We start from the raw sequence: 16,510 nt of genomic DNA, 5'->3' as shown, positions 1-16,510 counted from the left end.
CGGAAGAAACCCTGGGCAGCAGGGACTGTGTACATCAGGAGGGTCTTGGATAAATCCTTTGGGAATGAAAATTGCTGTATTAGTTCTACACAAGTGCATCAGTCTACATGAATCCTAAGCTTAGCAAGAGGAAAGAGGGAGAGAAATGGGTGGGAAAGTAGATCTAATCTGTATTATTGCTAACTTCTGCTCATACTTCTCACAGGACATGTTGCTCCTGGAATTTATGTTTTGCTTGACTACACACAGGTCTTTCAGCCTGGCAGGGACCATACTGTGAAGTGGTTTTTATACTTCTGTTTGTATTGAAGGTCAGAAAAGCAGCCTAAAAACTACAACCCTACTATAACTGGTAAGAGATTCTTCAGTCTTCCACAAAGGCCTTAAACAGCAGAACAGCAGAACTTGTTACTGCACACTGTATCACCTCTTGCAGCATCCAAGCTTTTGCTTTAGTTCAGAGCTAACTTATAAACATCTGCATTAATGTAGTCCTCTTCCCTTAAGACTGAGTTAACCTAACCTACCTTCTTTTGTTTTAAGTTATGAGCACATATACATATATATATATATGTATCTTACAGACAGCTTCCTCAAGCCAGGTACACATAGTAACTTGTTCCCTGCCACAACATTTTCCTGTGTCTAAGCACTAAGTACCAGTCTCTCAACATAAGCAGGGAGGCAGGGCACCTCAGTGACTTTCTTCTGCACTGGGGATGGGATGGGGCTGTTCTCTGTGCTCTCTGCATCACTCTCACTGTTGCTGCCCTCGGTGTTGGCGCTGGTGACGCTGGCTCCGCTCGCGTGACGCAGCTTCTTCTTCTCATCTCTGGCCTGGTTTTGGTGTTTGTAGTGAAGCACTGCTTCAAAGTTCATCACTGCCCAGGCATGCCAGGCCTGCCAAGAAGAGAGAGAGGGGTAAAAAAAAACCACAACAAAGCCTGAAGGAAGAAGAATCCTTTCTGCAACCTCTACTTCATAATTATTAGAGGTAATAACCCAACTTAGTTCTGAGCTCACAGACAACAGTAACAATACCCTGCAGACAACACAGTGCTTTGCTTCCTCTCATCACTTGTAGTTTTAACTGCCTTATTATCTTAAATAACATCATGGTGAGTTCTTGTCCAGGAGCTCCCTGCTGCGTATTTAAGGCAGAGGAGCTCTGCAGTAAAAACTAAACTGTGTTCTATTCACATACACCTTAATTTTTCAAAGTTTTAAATGAAGATTAGTATGTTAGGACCAGGGGAGGTGTAACAGGAAGAAATGCAGGAGGTGGTTGCCCCAGAGAAGATCTCACACCAAATATTAATTGAAATTTCATAACCCTGCAATCAAAAGACCTTTGGAGAATTAGCAACAAGGCTACTTTCCTAGCTTAAGTTTACAGAGTAAGTTAAATTTTTCCATTTATATTACCCTCTCTCCTTCACTGATAATTGACAGGAGAGAAGTCCCACAAGCAAGAATAGAAACTGAACTGTGACCAAGTTTTATCAGCGAGATAAAATTCTAAACAAGAATCTCATGGTTGCCTTGGGCTGCTTTCTCTGTTTTGTTTTTAATCTTACAGCAACAAAGTAGATAGTTACAGGAGATCTTCCTATGAACATCTCCCTTTCCTGTAATAGGGGATGTGATCAGATTTACTGATCTCTGTGCCCTGGTGTCCCAAAGCTGCTCTTTACTGACCTTGTACCAGTTGCGATCGTGCTCTGTTGCAGCACTGTAGTACTGCAAGACTTTGGGGATGGTGCTCTCATTGATGCCTTGCAGGTTCAGCTGCCACTCACCCAGTTTCAAGAAACACCTGGTTAACCAAAGGGATTATTGACTCAGAATCCAGAATGAAAACAACTGAAGAGGCAGATTTCTGAAGTCTGAAAGCTGTTGAATGTGGTAAACCCATCCAGGAAGCCCCTGCTGCAGAGTGCAGAACATGGAAGGTTCAGAACAGCTACACCCTGCTTGTGAGTGTGAAGCTAACTAGTTAATGGCTTAACTTCTAGGGGGAAAGGTGAGGGTCCAGCTTTGTTCCTCACTTATATAAATTATAAAATAAATGCAAGAATTAGCTAACAGTAGCATCAAAAGACTTCATCAGTATTGATGAAAAGCACACAGCACAGGTGCTGGCCAGATATACTTGATCTGCAGGGAACAGAGACAAACAGTGGAAACCCAGAGTAACTGCTTTTCCCCTCAGCCAGAACCCCATTAAGTCATCCCCTCCCAGAGGAAAGGAAAACCAACATATTTTTACTGCAGCAGGGTGGGGCTGTGAAGGTTTGTGCAGAGCTTAACACTTTGCCCCATCAGCAGGATCTAAATACCAGTTACACAGCTGCTCTTTCTATATTTTGCGTTTTCCAGAAGTATTGTGCAAGAAAAACATTGTGCACAGCTCATTACTAATTTGACTTCTGTGATAGTCATGCTGAAAGGAATAAAAAAATTCCATTATCAAGCTCCCATTCTCACAGAAACAAATGAAGTGCAAGCCTCCCTAAAGAAAAAAAACAATCCTTCAGTAGTAAGCACCAAGCAATTCCTTCTTTAAATTGGGAACCATTGATCTGGCATCTCCAGATCCACAGAGGAAAATGGAGATTTTATGATGTGTTTTAAATGCAACAGTATTTGAAAAGACCATCACATGCTGGGCACCTATTGCTGTTTTATTAACAGGCTGCCAGGCACAGATGTGCCAAGGATATGGGAAGGGTTTCTTTCCTAGTGACTGGATTTCCTGAAATCCAGAGAAACTGCTATCCCTGAGAGCTCTGCCTTCTGCCAGTAAGACACAGTGCTGGAAAAAGATCACCAGCAACACACAGAAGTGTTGATGCTCACGTGTCACAGTAACATTTACTGAACTTAGATGTTAGATAAGAATGTAGTACCAAATAGGTCTCTAACAGTGAACAGAGAAATTCCCTGTTCTTTTGAATCAAAGCATGGGGCTTTGAATGAATGTGTCTTCTGCAGGGACCCTGCAACCTCAGGAAAGCCTTAGTTCACCATATGGCCCAAGGGGGCCAAAGGACCAGGTACTGACCGTGCCATGAGCTTGTGGAGCTCCTGCTTGTGCTGCTGGTCCTCAGTGGCAATAGCATGTTGTGCCTGCTGCTGCATGGTCTGCACAAAGTGCTGCATGTGCTGGAACGCATCGATCTGCAAGGGGATGACAACTGTGTTAAGAACCACAGGATTAGGTACAGTTTCATAAGACAGGAAGACAATGTGAAAATAAGTCTTCACTGAAAGCAAAAAAAACCAAAACAGTTCTGTTTTCTTTCAAAGCCTTTTAGACTTTTACATCACTCTAAAATCACTTTATGCTCTACATACGTAGCACCAAATAAATGAAGAGGTTCTTGATGTTCCAGAAATCTGGCCACTGAGTTGCTGCACTGAGGGACAAACACCTGCATCCTCCCAATGCCAGGCACACCTTCGTGTCACACAAACAATATGACTGACCCTAACACAAGCCAACATTGTGCTATGATGTGCAAGAACTCAACTCTGGCACAGCGACAAGGTCACCTGTACAGGAAGAAAACTTCAGCAGCAGAGAAGGTTGTGGTGCTGCTGCTGCAGAGTGAGATGCTAGTTTTGCTAGAGATGTCTCATTTGCAATCTAGGATGCATATTGAAGGCAGTCCAGCAATTCCAACTATCAAACAAATGTTCATAAGTTACAAACAATATCTGACCAGGTCACTACCATAACAGATAGAATGACAGATCCAGAGAAGCCTGTCTACAATATGACACAGCCTGGAAAAAACCAAACAATTTAAGAAAATAATGCCTGAAGGAAAACTTGCAGCTTCCTGATCTTCCTTCCTAACACCTCAGCTTTTCCTAGGCTTACAGTACACACCACAGGACATAAAGTTTGAGTTGTTTCCACAAATTAAAAGTCTAGATTTCTCCTAAGATTGTTCAAGAAGTACAAGTGTGCATTGCTCCTTTCCCAGAAGATGACATAAGGCAGTAGTGCTAAAGCAACTTGCACTACCAGATTCTGAGGGAAGACTCTTTTTGGAATTCCTTGCAAAGAATTACAGATAAGAAAACCTGAAATTAAAGCTTTAAGGAAAAAGTATGCATGCTTCACTGGAAACAATTAGAGTAAAGGTCTTGCAATCTGCAAGGTCATTTCAGGTCAGAAACATAAGAACATGCTATTAAGAGTCCGATTTACTTACTACAGGAATGAGCTGCTTTAGAGTGAGACAAAAATCACCTGAGCTGAAATGCCTCATCTATCCCCAGTTTACTTTAGATACATTCTCTTCCCCCACCTCCTTAATCTTTGTGCCTCTTTCATTCTGCTTTCTACAACTGCAGCAGCTTCCTGCCTCTTACCCATCTATTTCTTTAGCTCAAACACAGAAGTTCACTATTACTCCAAAAGGCAGGCAGGGAACTCCCATATGCTTCTTGGGTCATTTACTGCAGAAAGTAAGAGACCATTACACTGTTTTACAAAGCCAATAGAACCAGGGCCTCATCAGCAGTTCCTTCTGCTTTTGAAATTCAAATAAAAAATAGTTAGGTCATGGCAATGTTCCCCCAGCAATGGCTCTGCTCCCATGCTGGCAATCCCAAAGACAGGAAAAATAAAAAAAGATGTGGCAGAATATGAGAGTAAATTGAGGCTTTAATGTATATTAAAAAAAGATAAGTTATCCAGTCTGGAGCTTACTGGATTTGATTATGTAAATTCTCCCTGTGTTGCAATGTCAAAAACATTCACCCTAGGCTCTTTGGAGCCAAACTGTTCCCATGGCAAAACCCTATGTACTTTTCAGCTGCCTTTCAGTTAGAAATTTTCAATAAAGTACAAACTGTTCAGGATACTTTTCTACAACTGGTAATAAACCCCCCCTTACATCCCTCTTTTGATACATAACCCTGACCATAGGTAGAGAGTGGAGACCTGGCAATCAGAACAGTGGATCAGGAGGTCAAGTACCAAGCCTACACAGTAAATACCCTGGTGAGAAGAGCTGCTATTGACCACTACTCTTGGCTGTATCCCTTGGGGATAAAAAATAATGTAGGAATACAAAATTAGGGCCAGGCCTTCTTTGTCACTGCAGTTTTAAAGGAAAACAACAAAAGCTTATCTTCTGCATAACAATAAGGGATTAGTTCCTCTTTTTCAGATGAGCAAAAATGAAGCCTTCAGCCTTGACTTTGTTCTGTGGGGATTATGAAGAGCTAACATGCGTGGCATGACACAAAACCTGAGCCACGGAACAGGTGCTGTGTTGCTTTGTACCTTCCGGGCGCTCTTCCACATGTGTTTCATGTATGCATAAGTCACTTGGGGATGCACTGTGGGCAGTGGGTGATCCAGCTGTCGAGAGGGATCCACTCCCAAGAGCAGGACAAGTGTCTTATGGGCCAAGGCCTGGAGAAAGTTGCAAAGAGAAAAAAGCAGGTTAAATCATGCTCATTCTTACCTCCACTTCATATTGGCTGCAAAATTAATTTCTCGCCACTAAAAACACCTCTGACCTTCTAGATAAAACAAAGACAAAGCAGCCTTATTACGCCTCCCTGGACTCCTAAGAATATCACAGGATAAACCATATGTCTTCATTGGGATCCCAGCATTAGGTTTTCATTTCAGAAGCCAGGACAGTGTGAAGTCTCTGTTTCAAATATTTTTGGCAATAAATCTTGTGGTGAATGTTGAAACAGGATTGTAATGCTCAATGATAAGAACATCACAGTCTAGATTTGATGAGTGCTTTAGCAGAGAGAGCTATTATTAATAAGTAACAGGGCTGTATAAGAACCTTCAGGTGTAGTATGTAAGAAAAAAATTGGCTCTGAGGCTCTCAGGTGTAATACTAGTCTCACAAAAATAACCTTGGCTATAGGCATGAGCTCTATGCTGGTTACAATTTTAGAGTTTCAACAATTCTGACTGCAAAGGAGAGCCCATCCCACTGGGCAATGGAAGGATTTGGAAATGCTCAAGGGTGAAGCAGCACTGACAAAGCCAATCATCAAAAAACCTCCTGTAGAGGTTAGAGCTTAATAATAGAGCTCACCAGTCTCCCACTCTTGCCACACAAGCTGGCATACTTGAGCCAAGTTCTCATGTCTTCATGAGGATTCACAACAAGAGATCGGACCATCAATATTCTCTGCCAGTCTTCCACAATTCGTTGACAGCCCTGAGAGAAACAGGAAGAGAGAACTTTTTTACCTCCAATCTGCTCCACAGAGCCCTAATTCACAATCTGCAGGGACTTTTCACAAGACAGAGACTTCAGTACACACAGTTCACAGCAGGCCAACATTAGGAACTAGCTGGCTATTTCTTTCAACACCACAATGTGTGAAGAAGGTTAAGTCCTCCACTCTTACTCTCTGCTGCCAGCTCAGTGCTTGCAGTCTAACACCTCCTCTAATGGAAAAAGGAGGAAAACTTCTAAAGCAGAAAGCTCTCTGTGCAATTCTAAAACAAGTAAAGAGTTTTATAACCCTTCTCAACCTAGTTTTAAAGCCTATTTTTTATTTAAACAGTGACACATCTCAATATGGAGATGGTACAAAACCAAATGGTTGCAAAGTTATTTTTGTTATTGCCCTTTGTCTTGCATCTCTTTGCATGTGTTGCTGCCTTTAGAGGCTGGCATGACTGAACTGATACTCTGTCAGAAACTGTAGCTTCAACTGCTGCACTGCTTGTAGAAGCACTGTCTGGTACTAGTAGGTCTGAAGAGAGAGGCACAAAAGCATGGTCCATCAGAGCAGGATGAGGCTGCATTTCAAACATTCAAAGATGATTCAAGGAGAAGAAGAATGGTGGAAGGGACAGTAACAGCCAAATGCATGGTGCTTGCTGTAATGGTCAAGTACTTCAGAGTAACAGTGATGCTCTGAAGTTCATATTGATCCAGAGATGACTTAGACTTAGTTTTGAGGTACACAAAAGATTTCCATTGGCAGCAAGCACCTAGCACCAAAGCATCTATTTCTTTCCCTTTTTCCCCAAAATTGAGGGCTGGGAATCTAAGCAAAGCTTGTTCACTAACATCCAAAAAACCATCATCCAATTGGCAGTTAAAAACTATTAAAAAACAGCTATAAAATGGGCAAGAACTGTATGTACAGGTTTCAGGACTATAAACAGCTGCATTCAGACATGACATTTCCTGTCACTCTCAGCTTCTCCACCCCACTGGAATGCTCCTGAGCTTTCCAGACAGGAATGCAGATGGAAGACTAACAGCTTTGTCACAGTTTCCCAAACAGCTAAAAAATATGCAGCAGCAACAGCCTTTCCTAAGGAGGCAGATGTAGCAGTCACAGTGAAGAACTTTGCATAGGAAGAAATTCTCCCTCCAGGCAGTGTATCAAACTTCGCTATAATGAGAACATTTTACCCTAAAAATGCCATTTTTTTTTCCACACCCCTCCTCTTGCAGGAATCACCTCTTTAAACAATATTCCTGTATGTACTGCTTCATCTGATGATGTTCACTTTCACTGTAGGGATGCCTCTTGTAAGGAAATAGTCTCAAAATATTTGGCTCATTTAAACCTTTAGAGGTGATTTGGATTTTTGCTGTTCAGAGTAAGAAAAACACAACCTTATCTTCAAATACAGGGAAAGCAGAATTGATAAAGGTCTCTTAAAGAGGACAAGGCTAATGAATTGGAAATGTTCTTGTAAGATGTCAAAAAGGGACAGGACAATCTTTTAAAAGAAGTATGTAAATACTCTGCCCAGTTTTCCAGGGTTCCCTTTAGCCTACAATGCAGCCAGCCAGGTAGAAAGTTCAAACCAGCCTCATCCAAACCAGTATTTCCAGGTGCAATCCAAAGCAGATGGGCAGCCTTGGAGGTGTTACCAGCTTCTCCATTCTGTACACATTTATTTTCAAGGCTTCAATCACCTTACTAAAGTGTCAAACAACCCAGAACTGCAAACATGGATGCTATTGGGAAAGAAAGAGAAATGGGAAGATTTGCTGAGCCCTGACACCAACTTGAAAGGACACTGTTCATGCCAGCACATCAGCATCTCCATCCTTGATCTTTCCAGAGATGTACCTGCAGTCTTTCCCACCAGATCTGGCGGATGATCTCCCGACGTTCGGGTACAAGTTTATACTGGATAACCTCTTCCAGCTCTGACAGCATCTGGCAGGATACCATAGCCTGAAGGAAACAATCACATTCCATCCAAATCACTACAGAACAAATCTATAATTAAGGAACAGTATTTTGGCATCAAAATCTTAAGTACATATGCTGCCCAACAGGTAAAGGACCAACTGCTATATCCCGGTATCCAGACAATCTGCTGATTCCAACTTTATAAATTCTTGTTTCTTTTGAGGGGGGTGAGCTCACTTCACTGTTTCATTTGTCCCAAAGCTGCTCCTACAAAGTTGTATTTCTTATCTAACAAAAGCCATTGAGCTTGTGGGCCTACACAGGCCTTCTGTTTGACACCAGGGCTACTGAGGAGTTTCATGCAGCTTCTAGAGACAGTCTGAGGCAGCAAAGAGGAGAATGGAGGCTGCCAGGTAGACACTTACCCCATAGGCTCGACTGTAGCTCTCTCCTGCCATGGCAGTCAGCTCAGCATCTAGCAGATCTCTGGCTTTGTCAATGCACTGAAATAAAGCAAGATATTAAGACAAAGGTGGTATATTTTACCTAGAGCCAACCATTGGCACTGTTATTATCTGTTCCATCACGTGAATAAAGCTGGCTTTGTTCCCATTGTCCAACAAGAAGCAAGAAAGGATGTTATCAATAGAAAGAAGTGACAGGAAAACAGTGTCCAGGGACAGGGAAAGCCAAGGGGGCTTCATTTATCACCTACGCAGTCTGAAACTTCTCTTTCTACCAAATCAAAGTTTGCACTATTTCTCATCCTAATGTCATTGTAGAAATCATCATTAGTAATTATAGTGAAAAAGAGAAGTTCACATTTTAGTGGAAGAAAGTGGGTTACAGAAAATTGCCTTGAGAAATGTCTCTTGATAATGTATGAAGACAGAAAATAGCTTTCACTGCTTTATGTAACCCAACAGGTTTTTATGAATTTTACAGGACAGCAAATTCCATTTCTCTTCCTCCAACTAAGACATGCTCCTCAAGCATGAAATAAATCCTGCTCTGGTTCCAGTCATTATATAATCTCTCATCTATAGTTTTTCCTGTTCAAAATGTTAAAGGTTAGTCACAAACTCTACCCCTTTGAATGCCTGGCTAATTTTACTGTACACATCATCCAAAAATCTATGTACAGGCTTTGACAGAGCAGACTGAACTAATCCTTCACCTAAGCTGGCAACTCAGCATAGAATTCTCAGAAATGGTACTTGAGCTTCCCTGGAAAGTGGACAATATGCTCCACATCTATAGAGGGGAAAAAGTCACTCTGCAGATCTCCTCTGTGACAAACAAGCATGCCAGGGTGGCTCCATTTAATAGATTCATTCCTTGCCTTGATTTCTCATCTTAATCTAAGATTTATCACTGCTACCAGAAAAATTAGAGGAAAAGTTCTGGTACTTCACAGAAAAGGCTGTAACAGACAGAACTGCACAGAACACCCATGAAGAATCTTATGTGTGTCTTATGCCATGAATGCCTTTCACCAAGCAGCAGAATGGAACCTCTGCCAAGATACTCTTTGTGCACTGTCTAAAAAAACCAGACATAAAAGTGAAGAAGCCGAAGAACGACTAGAGCATTCTCACCCTCCACAGCACTGCACCACCATTACCTATATATCATCTATATATTCACTGATGTGTTTCCAGTAATACAAGATAAGCTCAATCTCCAAGGTCTAAGACATCAATAGAAAAAAGGTTAGTGGGCAATTCACAGGTTACAGCCAACTGCTTTAAAACATCTTGCCTTTCCATGCAGCAATATAGCCTAGCTCATCTTAAACTAAGTTTTGAAAAGCCAACAAAGAGGATCATTACCTGCTGAGCCAGTGAGAAAAGGTCCTGATGAAGAGCCAGCACAGCTCTGTAGAAAGCACCATCGTGGGTGTCCCTTGGGATCATGCAGGTATATTCTTCCATGCTATCCCACTGACCTGCAGAGACACAGACACCCCCAGTAACACAACAGCCTTCTCTGAAGGGTAAGATCAGGACTATGCTACAGTGCTGAGGCACCAGCACCCAGGCCTGAATGGGTGACTGCTGGGTGACACTTCTATATTTCAGCCAGCTCTCCTACAGCTTGTCTTTGGCAGGGACAGGCTGTGTTACACACAGACACTGTATCTATACATACACAGACACTGTATGGATACATGCAGGAGTTAGAGACAAGCAAAAACATAGACATTTTTCTTCTAGGCAATTGTTATCCTCATGGAAAAGGTTCTTGCATCTCTTGTGATGAAAAAGTTGAAATGCTGACATTTCCAGAACATTTGAATGAATCAGTGCCCTGCAAAGTAAAAGGTTCATTCTTCTCAGCCAAGGCTGGCAGACAGCAAGTGATTTGTAAGTTTCTCTAGTAAATATCTGGCTATCAGAATAACTGATATTTGGAACATTTCTATATTTATTCCACTTAAGATTGTCTACTCAGCACGCAAAATCTATTACAACACTCAGCAGATATTGTTTTAGTTTGTAAATAGGAATATGCCACAAATCTGAGAAATTCCATTAATCTCATTTCAAGTCTGAGCTATGTTTGATGTAAATAAGTAAAAGGGATCAATTCAACAGAAAAGGATTATGACATTTTGTAATTCTGAAGCAAGTTAAAACTACTTGTGCTTCCACACTGTGGGTTGTCACATAACTACCATGTAAGAATATGTTACCTAGACCCCAGGCAGCAGCAGCAGCCATCCTGGCCATCTTAGCTTGAGTTTCATCATTGACCTGGGTCCACTTTTCACAGCATTGCTGGTGGAGCTGCCCCCTAAGAAGAATCCACAATTTCTGGTCAGTAAAATAGCCCCTTCTAAGAATTCCACCTTGCTAAACAACCACTTTCCACAGATAAGATGACAACCAGCCCCACCGTTCTTTATAAACCCTTTTTATATAGAGTGGAAAATAGATTCCTCTCCTCTGGCCAAATCAGATGCACTAGTTGAATGATAATTACCCTCCAACCAGGAAATAATTTAAAGGCATAATATGCTTTGAAAACACAACAGTTTGCATTTGATCCTCAGCAGTAATATGTATTTTAGACACTGAACTGTCAACTCCACTCCACAAATGCAGAGTCAAAACCCACATATGACCTGAATCTCTTGTGCACAGCTCCTACTATCAAACATTCCTACAATGCAGGAATCAAGTTTGAAGACAAAGGCTAGAGAATCAGAAATGCTGTAACCTAGCATGTAGAATTATCATGGCAGGATCTGAGAGGGGATCTGAATCTTTCATCTCCAATAGAGAGGAAGCATCAGGTTTTTTAAAATATTTAAAATCAACTGCAAATGCTCCATTAATCAAACCAATTACTGTGAGTGTTGCAGCTCCACAATTTCACAGGCTGGATACTCTGTGGCAGCAAAATAGCTGCCAACTATGAGGGAGGTCAACTTGCTTTTTCTGCTGTCACCCTCTCCCCTACCAAAAAGAAAGGTGAAATCAAACAGAACCACTGGGCTGCCATGGGCAAGACAGTCATTCTGACAGCTTGATGGCCCAGAAGGAAAAAAAAAACAAACAACAAAAAAACCCACAAAACAAACAAAAAAACAAGCCAAATCTATGAACAAGAGTAAATCAGAACCTCTAGATGCTAATAAAGGAGTATGGCTCTTGCAGACATAACTACATCAGGAGACAAATGGCTAAGATGTTTTGGCTGTACTTGCAGAACATGACTGCCCAGAGCACTGAAACAACGATGCTGTGTAGCACTGGTTCTAGATTAACTGCCATATTCTGGGAAGCAGACTCCAGCAGCAGAAATACTCAAGCTGAACACTACTGAAGAGTACCAGCAGCCAAATCATGGGGTCCTCAGTCTCAGGAGGATGTCTCTGTAGTCAGCTGCAAGGGAGCAGACAGCACTTTGCAAAGATACTTCTGAGTTGTACAGAACATCTGCACAGAGAGGGAGTGCAGCTCAGCAGCAAGCACAGAGCTCTGCCAGACTTCTCATCACAGAGCAAAAGTATTATTTTCTAATTTGTCCCTGAAGAAGCAGGAGGTTCAGAGAGGACGTTTTTCACAAATACATATCCTGCAGGAGGGAGAAATTCCCTAAATCCCTGGTGGGAACTGCCTATGCCTAGAAAAGGTGACTGAGAAATGCTCATTAAGAGGATCTATTTTTCTAACTGCAAAAGCTACGCCCAACACACCACACCCTCATCTAGAAATAAAAAGAGCAGAAAAATGCTGTCAGAATTAGGTTTCTCAAACAGCTCTGTCTCCCCAACAGTAAAATGACTTTAGTGAAGAGGAATCTCCTCACTGTTGCCATCCCATGGGTTCACGTCAGGACCCATCAGGGGAGAGCTCTAGTGACATGAAAAGTTCAGCAGAAAGGCAGAACCTGGACCAAATCACACATGCCCCTGGGCAGAACTGCATGCTCCAGTGCACAGGATGCCTTCTCCAATTATCTTCTCTGAATTGAAGTGAACAGGGAGAAAAACAGAGGTCCCCAGTTAACCAGCAAGTTAGAAGTCACTACCAGCTCAGCCTCTCACAAGAACTGGCTCTAATCACTTACATGTTGACAATACATTTAACTCAGTTTGAAATACCTCATGTCCACAAAAGCAATGCTTAATGAATGCTAAAAAAAGAGTAATAATTAAAAACTCTGGCATCTACAGGATGAGCAAAAGGGTTTTAAAGTGGGAGCACTTTATTTGGCATAATCTTACACTCAGGTGACTCTTGGGAAGCAACTTCATCAACAGTTGTGCAAAAGGCCATGCATTATGGACATGCAAAGGTCCCACCACAAATTAATACAGAAATCTCTCAAGTTTTAATCAGAGCTTAAAAAGGACAGCCACAATGAGCTCCTTTTATGATTGCTTTTGACAAGTGTTCCCAGTGAATGTTTCCTGAAAGCCCCCTCTATTTACAAGTTCTTCCTTTTCTACAAACGGAGTTGATCACAAGACTGCAGGTTTTCTTTCAGGAAGAACTTATCAGATGGCCCATCCCAAAAGACTTAAAGATGTCATTACCAATCCTGACTGCAATGAACAGCATGAGAAGTCACTGGGAAGTGGAGAATCAAGTGGGAATACTCAAAACTATTAAGTAAGCAAGAGTAACTAGAAATTCAGGCAAATAAATAACTTTCACCTGGATAACAGCATCCAGAGAAGTCAGGCACCATTTTAAAAGGCAACATTTTCCTCAGTCTTCAGGCATTCCCCTCTTACCATTCACCAAGTGCTTCCAAGCAACGCATCCGTCCTAGCATCAGCTCAGGATCATCTTTGTTTGTGTCCATCTTCTTGTCATAGGCCACCAGAGCATCTTCCCATTCATGAAGTTTTTCATACCAGGTTGCTTGAATTTCCTAAGGGGAGAAAAAAAAAATCAGGTTAAAAACCAGGATTAATATTCACCTTTCTATATTAACTACTGCAGCTTTTACTGAAGAATTCTGTGCCCATGGTGGTCACTCAGCCCTTTTTTATTTTAAACATCCTTGTGGACTTCTACAATACAGATAAAAGCCTCAAGCTAGTGCAAAAACAGGAATCCAGAGTATTGCTTAATCTGCACAGCAATGAATTCAGGATTTAGCAGAGGGATCAATCCAACATCATCCCCTCTTCAATGCCACTGAAATAGTACCTCAGTAGCTGCTGCTTTAATTTTTGGAGAGCGTAAGGAGAATAAGAAAAAGGGTGAATCTTTATATTCCACTTGCCATTGTTGCACATACTTGCATTTAAACAAGAACAATAATCCACTCTCAGGAATGGAGTGACGAGCTGGGGAAAAAAAAACAAACAACCCCAGAAAGCACAGTGTGCATCTGGCTACTGCTAGGCCAAGTATTGATGTTGGAGACTACTTGTAGCCCTCATAAGGCAAGGCTGTGGTTTGTAACAAAGACTTTAAAAGTAAGCCAAGCAGTGATCCTTATCAGCTGCACAAACTTTTCTTCAGTCCTTGTTTCTAGATTTTGTTTCTAATTTTCAAGAAATAAAATGCATTAATATTTTTTCCATACTTACCTTTTGCTAAAGATTTTCTGCTCAGGCCTTGGCAGCTCATGTCTTGACATAGGCTGCAGAAGAGATTCTTTTCCCAGCCCTGTGAGCAGGGTCAGTATAAATCATGCTCTCCATACCAGGCCTTCCACTTAGGACATTTATTTACCAGCCCTTGAACTTGTAAGTTCGGTCACAGTATTTCAAGTCAGTTCTGAAAGCAGAGCTCACAGCTCCTCTTCATTTCATTTCACTGCCTATTCTCACAAATCCTGTTGTTTTGAACCACACTGATTTGAACTGTTTTGAACACACTGCTACCATCACATTACTGCTGCAAAGTGAGGTCAGAATTAGGTAACAGAGCTTTGCTTAGTCCACCCTACGAATAAAAAGAAGCTGCAAAGATGTTCTTAAGTCTGTACCTCTCCTAGAAAGGATTTATTTTCCAGTCTAGGTCAAAATCCCACATAATCTTATACCAGAGGAATTCCCCATTCTGTGCTTATACCTCTCCCCACTTTCTAGTGCTTCCTAAAGAAAGAAGCCAGTCTACTGTGCTTTCAGGGCTGCCTTCTTTTTCCCAATCACCCTAAGGCACTGCAAGAATGATCACTGCAAAATCATCTTTTTAACAGAGTAAAAGTGGCAGGAGAACAGAGATGCTTTAGTCCCTGAACACAAATTAAATGCTTCCAAAAAAAGGAGGAAAAGAAGGTAAGTTGTACAGAGAAAGACAGAGATCAAATACAGAAAGGGATTATTTTATTTCTGTGAGCAGTCAAAATTGTACAGGAGTGGTTAATTTATAACTCTAAATACTATCTGTGAACTGTGACAGGTTCATGTGCCTCCTGAATGAGAGAGACTAGAAGCACAACTTCCATTAAATCCTCACCTGGAAGGTGCTGATGCAGTTCTTCAACCCTCAAGTATTTAAAGCTTAGATCAGGGACTTATTCCTTCACTTCTCAACTTCTTCTAAATAAACTTACTTCTTTTTTCAAATTACTAGTTCCTCACAGTTGCATTTAGTGGCAATGATAGCTGCTAAATTCTCCTCCCAATGAGGTTCTTGCACAAGTTCTTGCAGCCTTCCCCAGCTGTCTTACCTGTGCAGTATTTGCTGGCACACAGCTAAACACACAGTGTGCACCCCCAAGGGCAGCAAGGCACCTTCAGTGTGAACCAGGCAATATGAGAAGCAGGGATAGAACCTCAGTGTGACTGACTGAAAAAACAAAACACCACCACACACACAAGGGCCCCCCCAAACCCCATGAAAACACAAGAGATGAAGAGAGTTATCCAGCAGGACTCACCAGCTCCCCAAAGTGCTTCATGGCATATTCCAGTACCCCAGCAGCTGCTTCTGGCTGCTGCAGTTTATTGTTAATGCTGAAAAGTAAGAAGAGAAAGACCATTTAACACAGTTGGCAATTACCAGGGGCTGATAGGAGCCTCTGCTTGATAATACTAAACACTGTAATTTACAATTATCAATGGAACACCCTCCTTTTTCTTTAAAACTTTGAAGTGAATGAGTAGACTACATAAGACACATATTTACTAAACATTAGGTGCACACACATTCTCTGCACACATTCAAGACTTGTTACACAAAACAGTGATTCTATATGATTATCAAGTCTAAATAGCAGCCTGCAGAGGGGGAAGAATAGATGCCAATAGCTTGAAAGGCATAATTTCTCAAGCAGCTGCACTTCTTAAAGAGCTTTACACTAGTGTTTTTTTAATCCTTTCTATTAAACAGGCCAGCAGCTCCTTTAAAATTCAGACTAGAGATTTTAGTGCTCCAGGAAACAATCTACATCATGAGAACAGCTGACAAAGGTCACTGGGAACACACCAGCTGACTTTGCAAAATCCTTGCAACCCTGCTTCTTTTTCCATGTTTCACCTAATGCCTCTGTACTGCTACTAACCAGTACTAGTGTAGTTCTTTTGCTGGTTTTCAAGAACCTGTAAAACTCCTGCCATCCAAACCAGTCCTCACTCTGAACCAGTGAGGCACTTTGCTTTGCAAGGGCAGCTGAACTGTGTGAAGCTCAAGCAAAGAGGCTACTCCTGAGACTGGTTCTCCAGGACAGAGACATGATGTACAGCTCTTCTCTTAAATCATCTGTATTTTACATTGCTTTTCTGATCTGTCCAAATTGGCTCTGTCTGCACTTTGATATTTACTGATCAGCATTTTTGCTAAACCCCAATTTAATGAGGAAATGAATTTTTTTATGAAGGTCCTGCTGATTCATAAAGCTTATATACAGTCTCTGGCTCCTTGCTCTCCTCTTTCCC

The 16,510-nt window shown here is 41.6% G+C and overlaps 1 protein-coding gene across 1 annotated transcript in view; it reads right to left on the bottom strand.

Moving 5' to 3' along the window:
- MTOR (mechanistic target of rapamycin (serine/threonine kinase)) overlaps window positions 1-16,510 on the bottom strand; it is a 63,504-nt gene that overhangs the window by 12,788 nt on the left and 34,206 nt on the right. Inside the window, exons 28-39 of the mRNA XM_010005136.1 lie at window positions 15,514-15,589; window positions 13,409-13,548; window positions 10,856-10,956; window positions 9,993-10,108; window positions 8,586-8,663; window positions 8,095-8,202; window positions 6,084-6,209; window positions 5,303-5,434; window positions 3,065-3,180; window positions 1,699-1,816; window positions 694-900; window positions 6-56 (exon numbers count right to left, since the gene is read on the bottom strand). Of these exons, the coding sequence (XP_010003438.1) occupies window positions 6-56; window positions 694-900; window positions 1,699-1,816; window positions 3,065-3,180; window positions 5,303-5,434; window positions 6,084-6,209; window positions 8,095-8,202; window positions 8,586-8,663; window positions 9,993-10,108; window positions 10,856-10,956; window positions 13,409-13,548; window positions 15,514-15,589 (1,369 nt within the window). The remainder of the gene's footprint in view (window positions 1-5; window positions 57-693; window positions 901-1,698; window positions 1,817-3,064; window positions 3,181-5,302; window positions 5,435-6,083; window positions 6,210-8,094; window positions 8,203-8,585; window positions 8,664-9,992; window positions 10,109-10,855; window positions 10,957-13,408; window positions 13,549-15,513; window positions 15,590-16,510) is intronic.

The sequence above is a fragment of the Chaetura pelagica genome, unplaced genomic scaffold (genome assembly GCF_000747805.2).
Source record: "Chaetura pelagica isolate M959 unplaced genomic scaffold, ChaPel_1.0 scaffold159, whole genome shotgun sequence".
NCBI classification, from domain to species: Eukaryota; Metazoa; Chordata; class Aves; order Apodiformes; family Apodidae; genus Chaetura; species Chaetura pelagica.
The sequence above is the reverse complement of the archived record's forward strand: the minus strand, read 5'-3'. Positions and strand labels throughout refer to the sequence as shown.